Source organism: Carcharhinus amblyrhynchos, chromosome 1, assembly GCF_965287045.1.
Source record: "Carcharhinus amblyrhynchos chromosome 1, sCarAmb.v2.hapA, whole genome shotgun sequence".
NCBI classification, from domain to species: domain Eukaryota; kingdom Metazoa; phylum Chordata; class Chondrichthyes; order Carcharhiniformes; family Carcharhinidae; genus Carcharhinus; species Carcharhinus amblyrhynchos.
The window spans coordinates 59,251,396-59,274,633 of NC_137324.1; the positions used below are offsets into that span (position 1 = coordinate 59,251,396).

General features: G+C 41.8%; 1 protein-coding gene across 1 annotated transcript in view; it reads left to right on the forward strand.

Moving 5' to 3' along the window:
• Positions 1–23,238, forward strand: part of parp8 (poly (ADP-ribose) polymerase family, member 8) — a 377,525-nt gene that overhangs the window by 310,767 nt on the left and 43,520 nt on the right. Inside the window, exon 15 of the mRNA XM_080185528.1 lies at positions 21,593–21,685. Coding sequence (XP_080041654.1) covers positions 21,593–21,685 — 93 coding nt within the window. The remainder of the gene's footprint in view (positions 1–21,592; positions 21,686–23,238) is intronic.

Here is a 23,238-nt window from a genome sequence, read left to right on the forward strand (position 1 = left end):
CATTTGGCCCATAGTCTTGAATGTTATGGCATGCCAAGTACTCATCCAGGTACTTTGTAAAGGATGTGAGGCATCCTGTAGCCAACACCCTCCCAGGCAGTGCATTCCAGACTGTAAAAAAGTTTTTTTCTCAAATTCCCCCCTTAACCTCCCATCCCTCACTTTTAACTTGTGTCCCCTCATAACTGATCCTTCACCTAAGGGGAACAGCTGCTCCTATCCACCCTGTCCATGCCCCTCATAATGTTGAACACATCTATCAGGCTGCCCCTCTGCCTTCTCTGCTCCAAAGAAAACAACCCAAGCCTACACAACTTCTCTTCATAACATAAATGTTCCATCCCAGGCAGCATCCTAGTGGATCTCCTCTGCACCCCCTCCAGTGCAATCACTTCCTTCCTATAATGTGGTGATTAGAACTGCACACAGTACTTCATCTGCGGCCTCACCAAATTTCTATACAACTCCATCATGACCACTCTGCTTTTGTAATCTATACCTTGATTGATGAAGGCAAGTATGCCATATGCCTTTTTTTAACCATCCTATTAACCTGCCTTTCCGTCTTCAGAAATCTATGGACAAAAAGCCAAGGTCCCTTTGTTCTTTGGAATTTCCCAGTGTCAGACCTTTAGACATTGCAAGATACTTCACAGTGCTAAGTCAATAAAATTATATTCTGAGAAGTAGGCAAAGGTTAGGGCAAATGCATGGCTTTAAGGAGAATCTTAGGGGAGCTAAAAGCACAAAGAGAAAGTATTGCAGAGACTAAAGGCATAGCAGCCAATGGTCAGCGTCGAGCAGATAAAAATGATAGGGCGGAAAGCTGCTAAAAGTCACAACCAGAGGAATGGAAAATCATAGGACTGATCAAGATCATAACAAGATTTAAAGAAAAGGTTGAGAGTTTTAGATTGAAGGTTTTGTGGCTTTAGGAGGCAGTGGGACAAGGGTAATGGTCAAATGACAAAAGGAATTTGGTTGGGGTGGACTACGATCAGGATCCTTAAAGAAGGATGGTGATGAGAGCATTTGAGTAACAAAGTTTGATGGGGATGAAGACATATATGAGAGTTTCAATGCAGATAGGCTGAGATAAGCAAGTAGCTGGTAATGTTATTCCACAGAGAATTACTGTATGTGTGACACAAAAGTACTCAGTACTGTTTCTGCAGCTGCACTGTTTTTGGATCCTTCAAGAATACAAAAATTACTTCTAATGTAATAAATCATTCCAAGAGTCTTATTGGGGCATTTATTTACAGCAATAAGATTACTATTTTTATAGTCGGAAGCAAAATAGAGAGCATGATTTAAGTGCGTGTCAGACTGAGTTAGAAATGTAAGCATTATCATGGGGAATTGTTTCAGCACATGGCATGTAAGTATTCCAGAGAAGATTAACTTTCATAACTTTTATCAGAGAGTGTGTATCACCTCTGTGTTGAGGAAGCAGTACCTGCTGATGAAATGAAAGGTACTGACTACAGGCACATGAATTGTGACAGAAATGCTGTCTTGCACTTAGTGAATGCCAGTTCTGCTGTGTGCCACCCTTGACACCTGATTTTGTGTCAACACATGGCAGAAAAGAGCATCAAGAAAAGCCACAATTGGGCTGAGCCTCTGATGCTTGATCTAAAAGTTTAGTTCAAAAATTCTTTCAGTTCCATTTTGAGTGACATCTGGCTATTGGTGAGTGGTTATGCTTCTGGTTCACTGAGCTGATACAATTCTGAGAATGCGTTGATGTCGAAGAATTGGCTAGTCCTGCTTATGAACAGGGAAAGTGGAGGATTCATGTTTCATCAGATTCCACCAATTGCTGCTTTGGCTTTGAAAGCCTTTGAATAGTGCTCTTCTAATTCTCCTTTCTTAAAGCACCTTGTTTGACAAGTTTGACGTGTCACTTACTGCAGAATTCCATTGGCCAATATCTCTGTCTTGTTCACTACTGGGATGCTGTGATTCTCTCCCAATACTTCAGCAGAGCTTTAAATGGAAGCAATGGTGATAAAATGAAAATGAAATTAATCATAATCCCAGGATCTCTTCCAGGATGGAAAGCTTCTCTATCATGGCCAAAATGGTGGAAGTGCACGAAAATCAGATGTCTTGCTCCTGAACACAACACTTCCCATTTTTGTGAGGTCGGGAATTGGGTGTGGTTCATAGTTCATGATTGCATGAGACAGCTGGCCACTTTAGTCATCTGAGGAGTGTGATAAAGTGGGCAGACTCAATAACAGCAAATCTGAACTTTGTGTATGTTTTTGGTAGCCAGGTACCCCCTTGAAGAGGTAAAATACCCCTTAGGATATGATTCTCGAACACCTTTGGAGGAAGTCAGGGACTCTTTGGGGATGGTAAGGTATCTTTAGAAGTGTTAGAACTAGGCATAAGTGTGCATTAAAAGTGCATAAACTCATTAACTGTCAAGTTCACTGAAACTGTCAACAGACTTGTCAAAATCAAATGTCAAAAGCAACTGTGTGGAGGACCTTTCAAAAGTGTCGGGAAGAATTATCAAAAGCACCTGTTAAGAGGAGCTGTCAAGCTATCTAGTCACATAAAAATCTAGCTCTTTAAATCCTTCAAAAATGCCAGACATCAGTTGCAAAAAATAAATGCTTGCTATTTCACTGTATGCTAAGATAAGGCAAAGGTCTTTCCTCACTAGTTTACTGCTGCATGACTGATATTTCAGCCACACATTATCATATAGAGTGCTTAACTTTTCACAGTTTAACAGCTATAGACTCTGAAATGGGGCTATGAATTCCAAAGTTTGTTGTTGTATGAGAGTATGTACTGGAATAAAATGTTTGTTGTTTTTAGGCTTAGTGCTGTTGAAGGAATGGAAATGCAGTAATGGATGAATTTTATGAATTAGTTGTTTTTTCTAATATATTGAAGTTTGTAATGAACACCTAACTCTATAGAACTTTATATTATCATCTTTGAGTGGATCCTGAGGTCTGCTTCAGCCTTTACAAGGCCTAAGGATCGTGGATAGGGGACATTGGTTGGCTCTAAGTTAACACAACATGGCTATAAAGGGACCTAGCACTGGGTACAAGGGTATTCGTTGGCATTGAAGGTAAGAGGACCCATGGCAGGTGGATACAGAGGCATAGGTTGATATGGACTGTATGAAGGGCTATGGGATGAGTACGGAGTATTTGGTGGCATGTGTTGGCATGAATGGGGCATTAAGAGTGTGTGAAGGGCGAGATGTTTGAAGGCTCAGAGGTGGAGGGGCTGGTTGATTTTTTATTTTTAAAATTTTGAACACAGTGCCAGAGCCCCAAGTTTGACCTAGACCACATCCGCATTTTTTTATTCATTCATGGGACATCGGCATCACTAGCTGGCCAGCATTTATTGCCCATCCTTAGTTTCCCAAGGGCAATTAAGAGTCAACCACACTGCTTTGGATCTGGAGTCACATAGAACATTGAACACTACAGCACAAACAGGCCCTTCGGCCCACAAGTTGCGCCGATCATATCCATACCTACCAGGCCATAGAACTAGCTATAACTCTCAATCCCATTAAATCCCATGTACTCATCCAGAAGTCTCTTAAAAGACCCCAGCGAGTTTGCCTCTACCACCACCGACAGCAGCCAATTCCACTCACCACCCTCTGAGTGAAAAACTTACGCATGACATCTCCTCTGTACCTGCTTCCCAGTGCCTTAAACCTGTGTCCTCTCGTAGCAACCATTTCAGCCCTGGGAAATAGCCTCTGAGAATCCACCCTATCTATACCTCTCAACATTTTATAAACCTCTATCAGGTCACCTCTCAATCTTCGTCTCTCCAGGGAGAAGAGACCTAGCTCCCTCAACCTATCATCATAAGGCATGCCTCCCAATCCAGGCAACATCCTTGTAAATCTCCTCTGCACCCTCTCAATAGCTTCCGCACCCTTCTTGTAGTGAGGCGACCAGAACTGCGCACAGTACTCCAAGTGGGGTCTGACAAGGGTCTTATAAAGTTGCAGCATTACCTCCCGACTCCTAAACTCAATCCCTCAATTAATGGAGGCTAGCACACCATACGCCTTCTTGACCACATCCTCCACCTGCGAGGCTGATTTAAGAGTCCTATGGACCCAGACCTCAAGGCCCTTCTGCTCCTCAACACATGTAGACCAGACCAGGTAGGATGGCAGATTTCCTTCCTGAAAGGACATTAGTGAACCAGATGGGTTTTCCAACAATCGGCAATGGTTTCATGATTGTCAATAGATTCTTAATGCCAGATTTTTTTTGTCGAATTCAAATTCTTCCAACTGACATGGTGGAATTTGAACCTGGGTACCCAGAACATTAACTGATTTCTAGATTAATAGTCTATGGATAATACCACCAGGCCATTGTTTCCCCTGGCATTATCCTCACCACTTCTGGGGTTGCCCACCCCAACTTCTAACATATGTTTATTTAATTCTAAGATGGGATGGAGTTGAGTATCTAAAGAATAGCTAATTAGCATTTATGCATTAAAAACAAGACCCATATGATTCACATTATCATGGAGTTGGGCTTTGAGAGTGAAAAGGGCCATAGAAAAACGTTGTAAAATTAACTCATATGGGTTTCTAAAGTATCCCTGAAGCTGAACCACACAGACAGGTCAATCTGCAAAAAACTGAAATGGAGGAAGTGAGTGACAGCAGAAAGATCGAGAAGCAAGTCTGTATGGTCACCAAACATAATGCAGGTGAAAGTTTGCACTGAGAGACCAATTTTGTGAAGATTTAAATGAGGTAGGAAGACTTGCCTAGCTTTGACTAGAGGGAGAAATCTCCAGAGTAACCCCACCGTGAAAGTTAGTTTGGGGGTTAGAAATTGTACCACTGGAAAAGAGAAAAAGGAAACAAGCAATCAGGAGCCAAAAATAACTTTAGACAGGTTCCTGGAAAATGAAGTGTTCACTCAGTGCACAGAGTAAAGTGTAACCTCAGAGGGCAATTCTCAGTCATTTTAAAAGTTAAATCAGGATTTTTTTTCTGTATTTTAGAATAAATGTTGCCTGCTGAAATAATGCTTAGTTAATATTGCTTTTAGTTTGTCTGCCATGTTGAAGTCTTAAAAATTGAATCTTTTCATGTGACCTTACCAAGTGGTCACTGTGAAGTTAGAGATATTTTTTAAACTTATTGATCTTTCTGGGGATTGTAACAGGACTGACTCATTAAGTTACTACCCTTTAACCCACAGTTGACGTAGTTATATTAGTAGGTTTGCACCCAGCATTTCAACATTTCAAAATGAACCTAGCACCTGAGAGAGAGACAATTCCTATTAAGGAGGTTTAAAGTCTGAAGCTTAACTACGATTGACGATACCATGGCATAGATTATCTTCAATCAAACCTTGTAAATATTGAAGGATATTACAAAGAAGAAGGCTATTACAGAGGTTTCTGTTTATATGCAAATTAGTGAGTCAGGGAAAGCAATAACGTAAGAAGCTTGAAGGCTTCTATTTTAATTTCAAAAGGAAAGAATGAAATGATTAAATTCACATGGAGATGGTCATATCTTTAAATTAAAACCTCTTCTTTAATCATTAATGGATTTGAAGCCCTTACCATTTAATTGATAAAGCATTTCTAAATTTATTAGCATGTTAATAGATGCATAAAATCGCACAGTTGGCCCTTAGCCAATCTTGAGTTTTAATTGTTCAGCATCAGACAGAAATATAAAGCAATTATGTGGAAGCTGACATAAATCTTCCCTTTCTCCAGAAGCAGATGAGTAGTGATCAGGAAATATGCTGCTTTCTCAGGTTCAATAACAAAAGCAAGTTGTCACTGTCTGCTGGGAAAGCCACAGTTTTCACATTTGTTGCTGTTTCAGTGCCTATACTCCCATTTAGAGACTCATTTTAAATTTACACTTGCTCTGAATTGCATAACTGATGCCATACAAAGTGTCCGGAATGAACAAGATAGAACATCATGCCTTTATATAATGCCTTTCACAACCGCAGGACATCCCAAAGCATTTGTAGCCAGTGAAGTACTCTGAAGAGTAATCATTGTTGCAGTGTAAGATTAACCAAGAGTTATTCAGTCCAGTCACACACTGGAGCAGAAACTCACCTTGTCCTTGATCCATGTCAGGCCTGTGAATGTTGGTGCACATTGCACTGATATAAGCAGCCTCACAGGATGAAGGAAAACTTTTAATAAAAACAGGATTACTTGTTTTCTACCTGAACTCTGGGCATTCAATCCCAGATAGATCATCCTGACTCAAACTAAATGTGATCAGGCACCAGAGGCCTTTCGGTCTGATTTTCATCTTACCCCCCTGATTAAAACATGGTGTGCTGGTGGTCAAATTACTGATAGCTGCATTCACATTGTGGTCTCACCTGTTACCATTTGAACCATGCACAACACTGAGTTGGCTGAAAAAGGTGAGTGGGTCATGATCGCCTGTATATCAGGTTCTTATAGTTCAAACGGTGCAAACACCAATGTCATTTTTGTGCAAAATCTCCGTAATCACATCAAGTGCCCAAACCACCAATAAAAGCTAGTAGGATTGGTCTATCAGAGCTACTCAATCAGTAGTTAAAGAGGCAGGTGGTTGGATCAGAAGGAATAACCTTGCAGTAACTGGCACTTCCTCATTTGTTGCCAAGTTTTGGAACAACGCCTTCCAAATTGAATGGAACCGTTGGCGCCCATCCTCCTCATGGACAAGTTTGCAACCATACATGTTTCTGTGCCTCCTCTCAAAAGGTATGAACTGCTCTTCATGCTGAAAATGAGCTTCTTTGTATACACAATTACTATACCACCATCTTTGGGTGGCTTGCCGCTTCCTACTTCCTGACTTCTTTCCAAATATGTCGAAATTTGCTGATGACACCAAGATTGGGGGAAAGGCAAATTGTGCGGAGGGTGTGGAGAGTCTGCAGAAGGATCTAGATAGGCTGGGCGAATGGGCCAGGAAATGGCAAATGGAATTTAATGTTGGCAAGTGTGAGGTGGTCCACTTTGGTAGGAAGAATGGTAGGAAGGACTATTACTTACGTGGCGAAAAACTGCAGCAGGCGACGGTGCAGAGGGACCTCGGGGTCCTTGTGCATGAGTCGCAAAAACCCAGCTTGCAGGTGCAGCAGGTGGTCAGGAAGGCGAATGGGATGCTGGCCTTCATAGCGAGGGGGATTGAATATAAAAGTAGGGAGGTCTTGCTGCAGCTGTATAGGGCATTGGTGAGGCCGCAGCTGGAGTACTGTGTGCAGTTTTGGGCGCCGCACCTGCGCAAGGATATTTTGGCCCTGGAGGGAGTGCAGAGGAGGTTTACTAGGCTGATACCGGAGTTGAGGGGATTGAGCTATGAGGAGAGGCTGAATAAACTAGGCTTGTACTCGTTAGAGTTTAGAAGAATGAGGGGAGATCTCATTGAGACGTATAAGATGATGAATGGGATGGATAGGATAGAGGTGGAGAGACTCTTCCCGCTCAGAAAGGACAGTAGGACTAGGGGGCACAGCCTCAAGATAAAGGGGAGGCGGTTTAGAACGGAGTTGAGGAGGAACTTCTTCACTCAAAGGGTGGTGAATCTCTGGAATTCTCTGCCCGTTGAAGTGGTGGAGGCTGCCTCGCTAAATATTTTTAAGAAGCGGGTTGATGGGTTCTTGATAAGAGAGGGGATTAAGGGTTACGGGGAGAGGGCGGGAAAGTGGAACTGAGCCACAACAGATCAGCCATGATCTTATTGAATGGCGGGGCAGGCTCGAAGGGCTAGATGGCCTACTCCTGCTCCTATTTCTTATGTTCTTATGTTCTTATTACAGTGCATCGAAGCTGCATCAGAATCAATCACACCATAATCTTCCAGTTATGCTTTTGTTCCTCCTCTGCCAGACACAGAAAATCCATTCCCACATTTCTGGATGGTTGTTTAGCCGGATTTAAAATATATCAAGCCTTTAAAAATTCATTCACACTTGATTGAACAAACCTTACCTTTTCTTAGCATGCTTAGTGGGTATCTTGTCAAGTCAGTCCCTCAAATTCATGCCATTCCCTATGTTTTAATGCTGAGTATCTCAGTGCGATACTGGTACATTGCACAGGGCAAACCGAACAGCAATTTTTTGATTTCTGCTTTTACTTTTGCATGTCCAAGTTACACCTTAACAATGGTGAGTGCTGATAGTTTGATCATTAATCTTCCTGCAAACTCTGAGCCGATGTGATACTTGGTCAGTGATGGAACCACCGACTTAGAGAGGAATAGAAATATCAGTTTAGTTTCCCACCTTTTCACTAGACAAACGTTTATCAAACGTGCAACCTGACAGCATGAATCATCATCCCATTGCTTGCAAATGATGGCTTACTAATAAAAATGGTAATCAGATGGGTAGATACAAAGTATTCATAGAATTGTACAGCACAGAAGAGACCCTTCAGCCATCAAGTCCATACTGACATATTAGAAACACCCGAACTCCCATCTAATCATATCTGCTAGCACTTGGCTCTGAATGTTATGATGTGCCAAGCGTTCATTTAAAGGAAGTGAGGCAACCTGTCTCAACCACTCTCCCAGGCAGCGCATTCCAGACCATCACCACTTTCTGGGTAAAAAAGTATTTAAGAACATAAGAAATAGGAGCAGGAGTAGGCCATCCAGCCCTTCGAGCCTGCCCCGCCATTCAGTAAGATCATGGCTGATCTGTCGCTGCTCAGTTCCACTTTCCCGCCCTCTCCCCATAACCCTTAATCCCCTCTCTTATCAAAAACCCATCAACCCGCGTCTTAAAAATATTTAGCGAGGCAGCCTCCACTACTTCAACGGGCAGAGAATTCCAGAGATTCACCACCCTTTGAGTGAAGAAGTTCCTCCTCAACTCCATTCTAAACCGCCCCCCTTTTATCTTGAGGCTGTGCCCCCTAGTCCTACTGTCTTTTTTGAGCGGGAAGAGTCTCTCCACCTCTATCCTATCCATCCCATTCATCATCTTATACGTCTCAATGAGATCTCCCCTCATTCTTCTAAACTCTAACGAGTACAAGCCTAGTTTATTCAGCCTCTCCTCATAGCTCAACCCCCTCAACTCCGGTATCAGCCTAGTAAACCTCCTCTGCACTCCCTCCAAGGCCAAAATATCTTTGCTCAGGTGCGGCGCCCAAAACTGCACACAGTACTCCAGCTGCGGCCTCACCAATGCCCTATACAGCTGCAGCAAGACCTCCCTACTTTTATATTCAATCCCCCTCGCTATGAAGGCCAGCATCCCATTTGCCTTCCTGACCATCTGCTGCACCTGCAAGCTGGATTTTTGCGACTCATGCACAAGGACCCCGAGGTCCCTCTGCACCGCCGCCTGCTGCAGTTTTTCACCCCGTAAGTAATAGTCCTTCCTACCATTCTTCCTACCAAAGTGGACCACCTCACACTTGCCAACATTAAATTCCATTTGCCATTTCCTGGCCCATTCGCCCAGCCTATCTAGATCCTTCTGCAGACTCTCCACACCCTCCGCACAATTTGCTGTTTCCCCCAATCTTGGTGTCATCAGCAAATTTCGACACCCTACACTCGGTTCCCTCCTCCAGATCATCTATATAAATGGTAAAAAGCTGAGGCCCCAGCACCGACCCCTGGGGCACTCCACTAGTCACCATCCGCCAATCCGAATAGCACCCGTTGACCCCCACTCTCTGCCTCCTATTTGACAACCAATCCTCTATCCACGCTAACACCCTACCCCCAACTCCATGTCCCTCGACCTTCTGCAATAACCTCTTGTGAGGTACTTTGTCAAACGCCTTCTGAAAATCTAGAAAGACCACATCCACCAGCTCTCCTCTATCCACCGCCCTAGACACATCCTCATAGAACTCCAGTAAATTTGTCAGACACGACTTCCCTTTAATGAAACCATGCTGCGTCTGCTCTATCAAGCAATTCCCTTCAAGATGCCTCGCAATTTCCTCCTTAATGACAGATTCTAACATTTTACCTACCACAGACGTTAAACTAACCGGCCTATAATTCCCCGCCTTTTGCCTGGCACCCTTCTTAAACAACGGCGTAACATTAGCCGTTTTCCAATCATCCGGCACTTCCCCGGAATCCATTGCTCCTAAACCTCCTGCCCCTCACCTTGAGCCTATGTCCCCTCGTGACTGACCCTTCAACTAATGGGAACAGCTACTCCTTATCTACTTCATATCGCTCATAATCTTGTACAACTCGATCAGATCACCAATCAGTCTTCAGTGCTCCAACAAAAATAAACCAAGCTGACGCAACCTCTCTTTGTAACGTAAATGTTCCATCCAGGTAGCATCTTAGTAAATCTTCTCTGCACTCCCTCCAGCCCAATCACATCCTTCTGATAATGTGGTAACCAGAACTGCACTAGCTGTGGCCTCACCAAAATTCTATAGAACTCCAACATACCAGCTTTTGTAATTTATACCTCGACTGATAAAAGCAAATGTCCCATTTGCCTTTTTCACTACCCTACTAACGTGCCCTTCCGCCTTCAGAGATTTGTGGATAAACACATCAAGGTCCTTTTGTTCCACAGAACTTCCTATTGTCCTGCCATTTATTGAATACTTCCTTGTCAAATTATTCCTTCCAAAGTACATCACCTCTGCCCATTTGACCATTTCATCTACTTCTTCTTGTCGCCCAAGACACTCCACCTCACTGTTAACCATCTGTCCAATCTTTGCATCTGCAAACTTACTAATCCTATACTACACATAGTCATCAATGTTTTATGTATATAAATAATGACTAATGTGAACCCAACACAGATCCCTGTGGTACGCCACTGGACACTGGCTTCCAGTCATTAAAGCAGCCTTCTGTCTTCACCCTCTGTTTCCTACAACTGAGCCAATTTTGAATCCACTTTATGAAGTTATGCTGTATCCCATGTGAATTTACCTTCTTTACAAGTCTCCCATGTGGGACCTTGTCAAAAGCTTTGCTGAAATCCATATAAACTACATGAACTGCACTACCCTCATCTACACACCCGGTCGCCTCCTCAAAATGTTCAATCAGATTTGTTAGGCATGACCCCGCTCTGACAAAGCTATGCTGACTATCCCTAATCAAGCTTTGCCTCTCCAAGCGGAGAAAGATGCTCTGCTTCAGAGGTTTCTCTAATAGCTTCCCTACCACTGATGTGAGACTCGCTGGTCTGTAGTTCCCTGGTTTATCTCTACAACCCTTCTTAAATAGCGAAACCACATTACCTGTTCTCCAGTCGTCTGGCACCTCCCCTCTAGTCAGAAAAAAATTGAAAATTTGGGTCAGAGCCCCCGCATCCTCTTCCCCGGCCTCCCACAGCAGCCTAGGGCACAATTCAGTCTGTTATTATTCTACCTTTCTCCTTTGTGTAAAATTGCAACCTGTTCACTGCATCATTCTGCTTTTCCTCCCCAGACATAATAAGGTTTATAAATATTATTAAAAAAGAAAGCAGAATTTAATTTTCTTTGGCATGTAATAATATAATAATCACTTTAAATGCTGATATAATTCTCTGTTGGAAACAATTTGATTTTATGTGAAATATTACATCGCAAACATAAAAAAAAATTGAAGCACTGCATTGAATCCAGCCTTTCCATGGGGGAGAAAAATGTTTGTTGCAAATATCAGAATTTCACTGCCCTCTAGTGGATAGATTATTTCCCTTCGCTACCTGGGCAGTAATCTGGCAAATGGGTTCTATAATGTGTGAGTGATCTGCTGTGCCAATTTATTGCCTAGCCGATGCCCATAGACATTGGCAAAAAAACTGAAAGACTATTAGGATCCAATCTCACAGTTTACATTGTTATCCAAGTCATCATGAAGACCATCTATTTCCACCTCAATATCTTTGCCTGACACCGTTCCAGCTTTAGCTTGTCTGCTGCTTAAACAGTGATCTGTACCTTTTGTTACTTTTCAACTCAACTATTCTAATGCATTCCTGACTGGTTGCCAATCTTCTACTTGCCTAAATGTTAGATCATGCAAATTTCTGCTGTTGGTGTCCCAACTCGTTTCAAGTTCTATTCACACATCACTCAACACCTCCACAGCCTCACCCCTTCCTATCACAATAATCGCCTCCAGCCCCAAAATACACACAAAAAAAATCTGCACTTAACTGACCTCTTGAGCATTCTCCACAGTCTGTTCATGTGGCAATCTAGATAGGTCTTAAATGATCCTAGCGTGTCTGCCTCAACAACCTTGCTTGGTAGTGCATTCCAGGTCCCCACCACCCTCTGTGTAAAAAAACATTCCTCGCATAGTTGTCTTGAACCTTGCCCCCTTTACCTTGAACTTGTGATCCCTTGTGTTTGTTATTTCTGACCTGGGAAAAAGCTTCCAACTGTTCACCCTATCTATGCCCTTCATAATTTTATAAACTTCTTTTAGGTCACCCCTCAACCTCCATCTTTCCAGGGGAATAGCCCTAGTTTATTCAATCTCATCTCATAGCTAAGACCCTCCATACCAGGCAACATCCTGGTAAACCTGTTTTGCAGGTGCCAGATTGTGGCAACTCGGGGATTTTCACAGTAACTTTATTGCAGTGTTAATGCAAGCCTACTTGTGACATTAATAAATAAACTTTAAAAAAATAAGGTGACCAACCTTGAAATATCAACATTTTGAATGTATCAAATGTATAATAAATGAAGTCACATTACTGGCATTGATCAATCTGAAAGTAAGTTAGAGACATTGATCTTTGGAAACATTGCAGCATTGGTAAGGAATAAAATGTAATCCTCTAAAGAACTGAATTACCTATTTATCTGCTTCCATTTCTCACTTATAGAGCATCTTTTCAGTTTTTGAAGAATAAGAGAGGAAAGTCACAGCGATTTTAATCAGAACTCACCATTCTGTATATCATGTCTCCGGAAGGAGCTATTAGATTATTAACTTCTCATTGTAGACATCAGGGGACGATTAAAGTCAGTGATGTATGGAGTTAAAATCACTTATACGTCTTTTAAGAGCTATGAATCCATGTTTCTATGAAATCTAATTGAGTTTTTGAATTCAATTGAATGTTTAGCCTCTGCAATTCATAAAACCATAGAAATTTATGGCACAGAACGAGGCAATTTGGCCCATTCTATCTGTCAGCCCAAAAAAAAGTCATCTAGACTAATCCCATTCTGAGCTCTTGGTCCATAGCATTGATGGTTACAGCACTTCAGGTGATTATCCAAATGCTTTGTAAACGTGATGAGGGTTTCTACCTCCAATAGCCTTTCAAGTATTGAGTTCCAGACCCCAGCACCAAATGATTTGGGGTTCCGCTGATAACTTCAACAGGACATTCAGAAAACCTCCATAGAAATGGTGGGGATTGTTATTGAATAAATTGAATATGTCTAAAGCTATTCAGAGTTACTCCTGGTTTATCAGCCTGTATACACAGATTACTGCAAAGTTACACTGTTTGAGGGTGTTCGGTTCCATGAAGCCTCACCAACAACAAAATTGCAAACAACAAACAGACTTCTGCACTGGGCATTAATTAGATAGGTTCTAATGGTGGAGCCGAAAAGATATTCAGATACAGCGTTCGCGAGTGATGGATCCTTTATTGCCTTCTTATCGATAAGGAGAGAACTGAAGAATTCCTCTGGCTTTGTCAGTCTCCCCTCCTCAATTGTGTATAGTCAGCTTGTTTTTATAAGGCACAACATCTTGTAAAGATAATTGTTTCTCGTCACGCACACCAGTAAATTATTTACGTATGAAACAAAGAGGTAGGCCCGAGATAGTAGCTGTTTAATCATGTCCTATCAGTAATGTCATAATCTTTAGTGATAGTGGTAGATGGATGGAATGTCCGTTCAGACAATGGTCATTTAATCATGTCTTTTATTACAGTTTCGGTGCTGTTGGCAAGGACATTCAGCTGTGTTCTGTTGATAGATATAGCGAAACATCCCCTTTGTCTGCGTTGACTATCTCATGTATATGCAGAGACAGCCAGTCTACAGTGATGGTGCCCCTAATTTTCCTGAACCCCTGGCCAACCCCCTGCTGAGCTTGTAACCCCCTCCTTTCTCATGCTAGCCATCCATTTCACAGTAAATTCATTGAGTGTTAATGTAAACCTACTTATAACACTAATAAATAAATAACAATATATAAAGGAACAAAGACAATAAAAGCTATTTTGAATAAATTGAAAGATAATTTTATTGGAGAAATTGTTTAATAAAACAATAATATCACAACAAAGTAAAATTTGTCACACTGATAGTGCATTATTTGAGATTAGAGGAGTACTGTAATCAGGAATTAAATTTTAGCAACAGGAAGAACCCACATGCAAATAAGGGCAGACAACACACATGGAATGCACAATTTCTACTGCAGGAAATAAGTCATGGATTCTTTCTGTTCCTTTAACTTCATTTAGCTGTTTATTTCCTTCTCTTATTGATATTTTCTAAAGCTGGCTTCAATTTTTAATATTTAAAACCATGGTATGCAAACATTGGGCCTGCAGCCTGGTGTACAAAGACATTTACACAAAAAGGCAAATTTACAGAAGAGGAAGAGGTGAATCACAGGACTTTAGAACATTGAACATTACAGCGCAGTACAGGCCCTTTGGTCCTCGATGTTGCGCTGACCAGTGGAACAATCTAATGACCCTCTAACCTAAACTATTCCAATGTTATCCAATGCCTATCCATTGACCATTTGAACGCCCTTAAAGTTGGCAAGTCCACAACTGCTGCAGACAGGGCATTCCACGCCCTTACTACCCTCTGAGTAAAGAACCTACCTCTGACATCCGTCCTATAATTACCACCCCTTAATTTAAAGCTATGTCCTGTACTTCATGCTTCCAATGAGGACTTCTACTCTCCAACAGTTCTTGGGAGAAATTCGGGTATACACTGTACATTTTCCAAACATCTGCACCCAAATTTCTCCACTCTACATTAAAAATGTAAAACCCAGTGTGCATGGAGATCACTGTGCAGCATATGGTGGAGCAGTATCTACAACCTTGAAGAGACCTGTGAATAAACAAAGACAATTCACCTAATGAAACTTGTCTCTTCAGTCCTTCAGCTCTCCTAATCTAGCATTCAAGTGAACTGTGAATACCTTGACTGAAAGATAATTTCTAAATTTATCATGCCTTTGAGAAGAGAACTTTTACCTAATATCTAGCATAACTTTACTCTTCCACTTGTTGGGGCAATGCCGCAATTAAAATTCTCATCCTTGTTTTCAAATCCCTCCATGGCTTCACCCTACCCTGTCTCTGAGATCTCCTCCAACATGATAACGCTCCAAAACATTTGCTGTCCTCAGGCTCTGACCTCTTGAGCAACTCTGATATTAATTGTTCTGTCAGTGGTAGTGTGATTCAGTAATTCCCTCCCTAAACCTGACTGCCTCTCTCTCTTTCTTCCTTTGAGATGCTCTTTGAAACCTACCTCTTTCACCAAACTTTTGATCATCTGCTGTAATATTGCCTTATCTGGCTTGTATCAAATTTTACTTTATAATGTGCCTGTGAAGAACTCGAATTGTTTTGTTATTGCTGTTGTAATGGGAATTACTAAAGAATAATAATACTCTATCATTTAACAATGTTGTGAATTTCTCAATGTGTCTTTCTTCTCCTCATCAACATCATTCTATACTGTAGGGTTTAATTTCCTGTAATCTTTCTTCATTTACACCCAGAGTTATTCTATCTGACTTTCTTTTCATTATGTATGTACATTCTTTTGAAATACTGCTCGAATTTGAATTTCAAAGTCAAAGTGGGTTCTGAAAGTACATTATAAAACTTCAACTGTAGACTTTTACTGTTTTTGCAATACACTCTAACTTTACTTCATTTTTAATATAAAAACAGAAAATGCTTTATAAACTGAGTAGGTCTGGCAGCATCTGTGGCGAGAAACAGACTTAACATTTTGCATCTAAATGACCCTTTAGCAAGGCAGGAATTTAAGGATAGTTGGAAAGGGGACGGAGGAGGTGGGCAGAATAGAAGAACAGGGATGGGTCGAGGCAAAGGGGGTATTGATAGATTTGTCTGAGACATAAGCCAAAGGGTTAATGGTGCCATTAAGGGATGAAGAGTGTTAATAGTGGGAAAAGGTAAGATGGTAGGTAAAAATTGTGGCAAAAATTGGTTCTCTATTTCATCTCAATATTGAAATCAGCTGGAGGTGCCGGTGTTAGACTCGGGTGGGCACAATAAGAAGTCTCACGGCACTAAGTTAAAGTCCAACAGGTTTAATTGGAATCATGAGCTTTTGGAGCTCTGCTTCTTCAGGTGTCACGTGTTTGCTCAAGAATTACATTTTAATGATTTCCCCATTTTGGCCTGCTAATTTGGTAGTGCATTCAGGGAGGTCCAACAGACCACGCTAGCTCTTTTTGCATCTGACTTTGCATTGAAACAGAGTATGCTCCACACACTGTGAAGGTTAGTCAAGGTTAATGGAATACTAGAGTGGTTCTCATAAACTTGCCTTTAGATCAGGATCCTCCCTGTGAATTATATTACTGGCTAAATCTTGATGTACACCTGAAGCAGCTTTACATTGACACAAAAATAGCAATAGATTTTCAGCCTTACACATCAAGGATTTCTTTTTCACTAAAGTAAACACAAAATACTGCAGAAGCTGGAACCTTAAACAAAACCAGAAAATGCTGGAAAGTCTCAGCAGGTCTGACAGTATCTGTGAACAGAGTAGAGCCAATGTTTCCAGTCTAGATTATCCTTCGTCAGAACTGACTGTTTGCACAGTTGGCAAAATGGATATATTAAATGAGAATAAACAGTGTCTCATTGATGCCAGAGAATGCAAGGTATTTCTTCACTCATGCAAAATAAATAGTCCAATGTCACTGGTGCCTGCAATGCTTGTGAATCAGTTCATTTGAAATGGTAAACCATTCTCTGAAGCATGCATCAATTTTCTATGATGATGAAGCAATACCAACGACTTGTGCATGCCACCACCTGGATTTTCTACTCCAAACCATCCACCATTCTGACTTGGAAATATATCAGTGTGTCTGCACTGTTGATGGGTCAAAATTCTGGAACTCCCTCTCCAAAAGCACCTACATAACATGAACTGCAGTGGTTCAGGAGGACAGCTCAACACCACCTTTTAGAAAGCAATTAAGGATGGACAATGAATGCTGGCCTTGCCAGTGACACTCACAACCCACAAGTGAATTTTTGAATGATGAGCAGAATTCTGTGCATGTCCAAAACAACAAAAAGAAGAGATTATATATGAATTGTGACTGGAAAACCTGCAGTTTTTCAAAGCACTTCAAGTCAGGATACTTTCCAGATTCAATAAAGTAGCTATTAATAATGCAATATGGTTCGTGCTGCCTTGTAATGTTTGAGCTGTGCACGTTAGAGACCATTAAAATGCTAATGGTTACCCATTCATTATTTTCTGTTAGAAGCTAGAAAGAGATGAGGATGGATAATGTGGGTGTAAGTGAACATAATGCTACATTAAGCAAGTATTGCACATCTGAAGAAGCAACCTTGAAATAATCAAAAAGAAGCCTGCAAAGGCATTCAAGCTGGGAAGAAGGGTTCAGATTCCTGGCAAACCTGTCAGGGTTTTCAACTTGTCTAAACATCGATAGTTTGAACTTTTAGAAGTCAACACCACAATAATAAAAGTCCCCTCACTCCCCAATCTGCTCTACTTTCCTGAAGCCGCGTACGTTTTCAGAAATAAAAGTTGACAAACAGTGGTAGCCTTTACGTACTGTGCTCAAATGCTCTTTCTCAAAACATGTACTTCTACAGTGAGTGTTAACAGGCCATGCTCCATGAGGAACAGTGTAGCTGCGCAGCATCTAGCTCGCACATGACATTTTTGATTTGATTTATTATTCTCACATGTATTGGTACAGTGAAAAGTATTATTTCTTGCACACTATACAAAGCATACTGTTTATAGGGGACCAGGAAAGAAGAGGGTGTAGAATGTAGTGTTACAGTCATAGCTAGGGTATAGAGAAAGATCAACTTAATATAAGTGAAATAAATTCAAATGTCTGGCAGCAATGAAGAAGCTGTTCTTGAGTCGGTTGATATGTGACCTCAGACTTCACATGAGCATTTTCCAGTAGAGGTTAATAGACTAGAAAGAAAAATAATTCAGACATGGTCGAAGAAAATTGGATGGATTTGCCAAAATTGGCTTAGATTGCATGTTTATAATATCAAATAAAGGATTGAGAAAGCTTTTGCAATAAAATTAGACGCCAGTGTTGTATAAGTAGCCATTTATGGTCATGGTACATTAATAGATTGATTTCAGTAGTCTGAAAATTCCATAACAACGCTAAACGTTGCTAACAAGAATGAATAATGTGGCTTATCTGCTGAGTCCCATTTATCTAACACCAGCGATACAGCACCTGTTTATGATATATTAATTGTTGCTTCAGTGCTGAAAACAATCATAGAGGACAATCGACTGATGATTAACAAAAGTGGCTAGTAGATCTGAAATATTATCATTTCCATGTACAATGAATGATGTTAGGGTGGCATCCAAAGAGTGCATGCAATCTACAGCCGTATTTTCACAATCATTTATTATGTGTTAACATGAAATATCTTATGTAGGGACAAATAATTCAACAAATCTCTTCACCTATATTAAAATCAGAAAACACCCCAAAGTGCTTCAACAGAAATTGACAGAGAACCTAAGAAGCAGATAACAGAATTACTGACTAAAAGACTGGTCATAACTTAAGAGAGGTGGCGAGGGTTTTTGGGAGGGAATGCCAGAGCTTGTGGCCAGCCTGCTACTGGTTGCCTGCTAATGGTGGAAAAAAGCGAGCAGCTGGAGGGGTGGGGCAGTTGGGGGCTGGAATCATGATGTTACAGATGCAGGAATGATGGAGGAGAAACCTAGCATGGTAACAATGTCAAAAACTGCAGAAAGCTCATGTAAGAAGGATCTCAAAGGATAGCAGAGCAGCATCTCAGTCACAGAGGACATCAGTTGTGTCTTTGATTAGATCCTGATCATTGGGGTCATTCCAGTGTTGTAGCATGGACTAAAAACCTAGTGGAAAATTTCAAAAGATGGAGTTGTAGGAAAGTTAGGCATGGATTTTTTTTTAATCATTCATGGGATATAAGCATCAGTGGCTGGCCAGCATTTATTGCCCATCCCTAGTTTCCCGAGAGCAGTTGAGAATCAACCACATTGTTATGGCTCTGGAGTCATGTGTAGGCCAGACCAGGTAAGGATTGTAGATTTCCTTCCCTAAAGGACATTAATGAACTGGAAAGGTGCCAAAACATTAAGGATTTTGGAAAGGATAGGGAGGTTTATGAGGGGCTGTCCTGTGCAAGGGCAGAAGGGTCAAGGATGGTACTTTAGGGAGATGGGTGATGACAGCAGATTTGAAAGGAAAGGATACAGTCCTTGAGGTGAGAGACTGGTTCACAATATTAGCTAACATGAATTTAGGTTTTTACTCAGGTTAGTGTGATTTCATCACTATATCGAAATACACAGAAAGGCAACAATGCTACATAATAATGAATAAATACCCTTTGATACGCATATATAGTTGAATGATAGCTGTTAATTTGCTACTTCTGCCAACCACTGGATGCTAGTGGTATTGCTTGAATGCAGTGAGCTTTTACAACATGGAGACTCTGCTGAACAATTCAGGTATATGCCTATTGTTTGGGAGGGATATAACGGCAAGAAAACCAGAGCGGGTCCGGCGCAGATCGGACCATAATTGTCCCACACTTCGAGTGGGATTTTCCAGTCCTGCTTACCCCAAAACCAGAAAATCCCGCCCGAGGTCAACCAACCTTTGCATGGTCCACCCCCTGCCCACTACGGTACCCGCGGCGCAGAATGGGAAAATTCCCCTTAGTCATTTTTTAGGAGAGTGGTGAGATTTGCACCAGTTCTTGGAGGGGCAGGGCTTAAACACACCAGTGAGCCCAACTGCAAAGCGATTGGGTGTCATTTCGGAAGGGAGTACCAATCTCACTGTAAACTGGGAGATCCTTCTTCCCCCCGCGGATATCGGGACACACCCTATCAATGGCATGTTTCCAAACCTACTCCCCAATACTGATCACTGGCATCAGAGCCATCACAATGGGTCTCCCTTCCTGACCCCTGACATGCCTCCGTGGTACGATAAAGTGCCACCTCGACATTTTTTGAATGACTAATTTAGTCACATAATCACATTAAAAAAGTTTATGGAACTGGTTTATAATGGCTCTTTAACCCAGCTTCTGGGTTCCACCCCCACACAATACAGGCTGTCATGATCGTGATCTGCAACTGACCTTTGGGCCCTCAGTATTTAAAGGGATCCCAGCAAGGTACAAAGTGGAACCAATCTATATTGGCATGGAAGGGACAACAACTTTATTGATTGAATCTCAAAGAGGGAAGACCATCCCATTGGTTTTCTGAGGTATCCTTGGAGATCATGCCTCTGGCTGTAGAGCAGTATTGAAGAAGCCTATCTTGTGTTCTGTTGAAATCACAGGAGTAGCATTACTGAAAAGTGAAATAAAAAGGAGGCGAAAATCTTTATGGTTCCACAAGAGAAATGACTTGGGTATTTATAAGTATCACTTTTATTGTCAATGTTTAAGCACCATAAACTTAATTTCAAAACTCCAGTCACCCCTTGTTCATAGAATCCCTACAGTGCAGAAGGAGACCATTCGGCCCATCAAACCTGCACTGACTCTCCAACAGAGCATCTTACTCAAGCCCTATCCCTGTAACCCTATATTTACCCTGCTAATCCCCCTAACCTATATATCTCAGGGCACTAAGGGACAATTTAGCATGGCTAATCCACCTAACCTGCATATCTTTAGACTGCAATAGGAAACCGGAGCACCTGTTGGAAGCCCACACAGAAAATGCACGCAGTCAGCCAAGACCAATATTGAACCTGGGTCCCTCATGATATGAAGCAGCAGTGCTAACCATTGTGTCACCTCACCACTCCTGTTGCCTGCTGTGTGACCTGTAGTCTAGAGGAAAATATGACAAGAGTAGAAAATGAGCAGTGGGTATCAGTGAGAGGCAAGGATTGTTAACTGTAGGACAACTTTATTCTGGGGGTGGACACAGTGGGTTTGAAATTGATGTTCTATGTGGAAATACTGCCTTAGATCAGTTGAAATGTGCCTGAGTAAGCCTCCCTAGCGCTGTAGCTACATTTACATCTGCAGGTGTCCCTGCCCACATTAGGCTCCTTCTCCTCCTCCCCCTGGTCCTTCTGTTTCCCTTACTCTTCCTTTTCTTCCTTCAATGGGATTTCATAGCATTAAGAAGCATCTTCAGAAAATTTAAATAAATCTACTCGTATTTATACGAAGACTTGAGAAAAGTAAAATAGGTATTATTTAATTCTGTAGTGGCGATTTATCAGTATTCCTAAAGAATAATTATCTGACACATTTATATTCTTCATAATTTTGTTTCTAAGTGATTAATTATACTGTTTTCTTTCTTGTAGCCCACGGTATGTGAGCGCGAGCTGTGTGTATTTGCTTTCCAGACTTTGGGAGTAATGAATGAAGCTGCGGATGAAATTGCAACAGGGGCCCAGGTACACAAACGTGAAATAGACAGCTCCTCCTAACTGACTTCACTGTTTAAAGCTACTGGTGGCTATAATGAACATGTTGTAATGGGGGGAGCGGGTAACACAAGCTTCTTGATCACTGTTTTCACACCCTCAATCCAAGCTAAATACAACTAAGAGAAAAGAAATGAAAATGTTGTTTTGAAATGTTGTATGCCTCACATATGTTTTGTTTTAAATTGAGACTTAAGTACTTTTTTTTCTAACAGTGGGTGGAATTTTCCACTCCTGAATGAGGCAGGAATTGTGGGCAGGCAGGGGCACTAAATTTTGGTGACAATAAAACTTGTGTGCCAATGGGAAATTAGTTTGGAATTTTGCTCTCCTGACTTTGCTGGCAGATTAAAGAGGGGTCAGGTTTCCCACTGATCAATGGTGAAGACCACATTTGCATTCAAAAGCATTATTAAAAGGCCACCTCACCAGAACCATGTTCCACTCTAAATTAAATGCCCTTCCAGTGGATAACTACAATGGTCTGTTTTACCTAAGTGCAGGCATGTGGTGAACTTCACTCATGACTTGGAGGTTAGTAAAAACTGCTATTGCTTTTTAACAGCATAACCATTAGGTGCCTGTAATACTAGCTGTGCCAAGGCTGGGCCTAGGGGTATTACCAATGGGGAGGGTGAGACAGAGGCAGGACAAAGTGGGGGAGGAAGACGAGAGGCGAGAGTGGGACAGAAACAGGACTTGGGGGGTGTCAGAGAAGATACAAGAGTGGAGGAGTGAGATGGAGGCAGGAAGGTGTGGAGATAGAGGGGCTGGACTGGGCATGATCAAGGAGTCAAATCTCTCAGTAGCAGTCCAGTAAAGGAAACCCAAGTCCTGCTTCTTCATAAACTTCCTTTATTTTCTGATTCAACTCCACATATACATCTCCCACACTCAGTGCCACCTGTAACCGCTTTATATGTCCCAGTGACTTCTATTAAATGATTTGGTAGGAAGAATGGTAGGAAGGACTATTACTTACGTGGCGAAAAACTGCAGCAGGCGACGGTGCAGAGGGACCTCGGGGTCCTTGTGCATGAGTCGCAAAAACCCAGCCTGCAGGTGCAGCAGGTGGTCAGGAAGGCGAATGGGATGCTGGCCTTCATAGCGAGGGGGATTGAATATAAAAGTAGGGAGGTCTTGCTGCAGCTGTATAGGGCATTGGTGAGGCCGCAGCTGGAGTACTGTGTGCAGTTTTGGGCGCCGCACCTGCGCAAGGATATTTTGGCCTTGGAGGGAGTGCAGAGGAGGTTTACTAGGCTGATACCGGAGTTGAGGGGGTTGAGCTATGAGGAGAGGCTGAATAAACTAGGCTTGTACTCGTTAGAGTTTAGAAGAATGAGGGGAGATCTCATTGAGACGTATAAGATGATGAATGGGATGGATAGGATAGAGGTGGAAAGACTCTTCCCGCTCAAAAAAGACAGTAGGACTAGGGGGCACAGCCTCAAGATAAAGGGGGGGCAGTTCAGAACGGAGTTGAGGAGGAACTTCTTCACTCAAAGGGTGGTGAATCTCTGGAA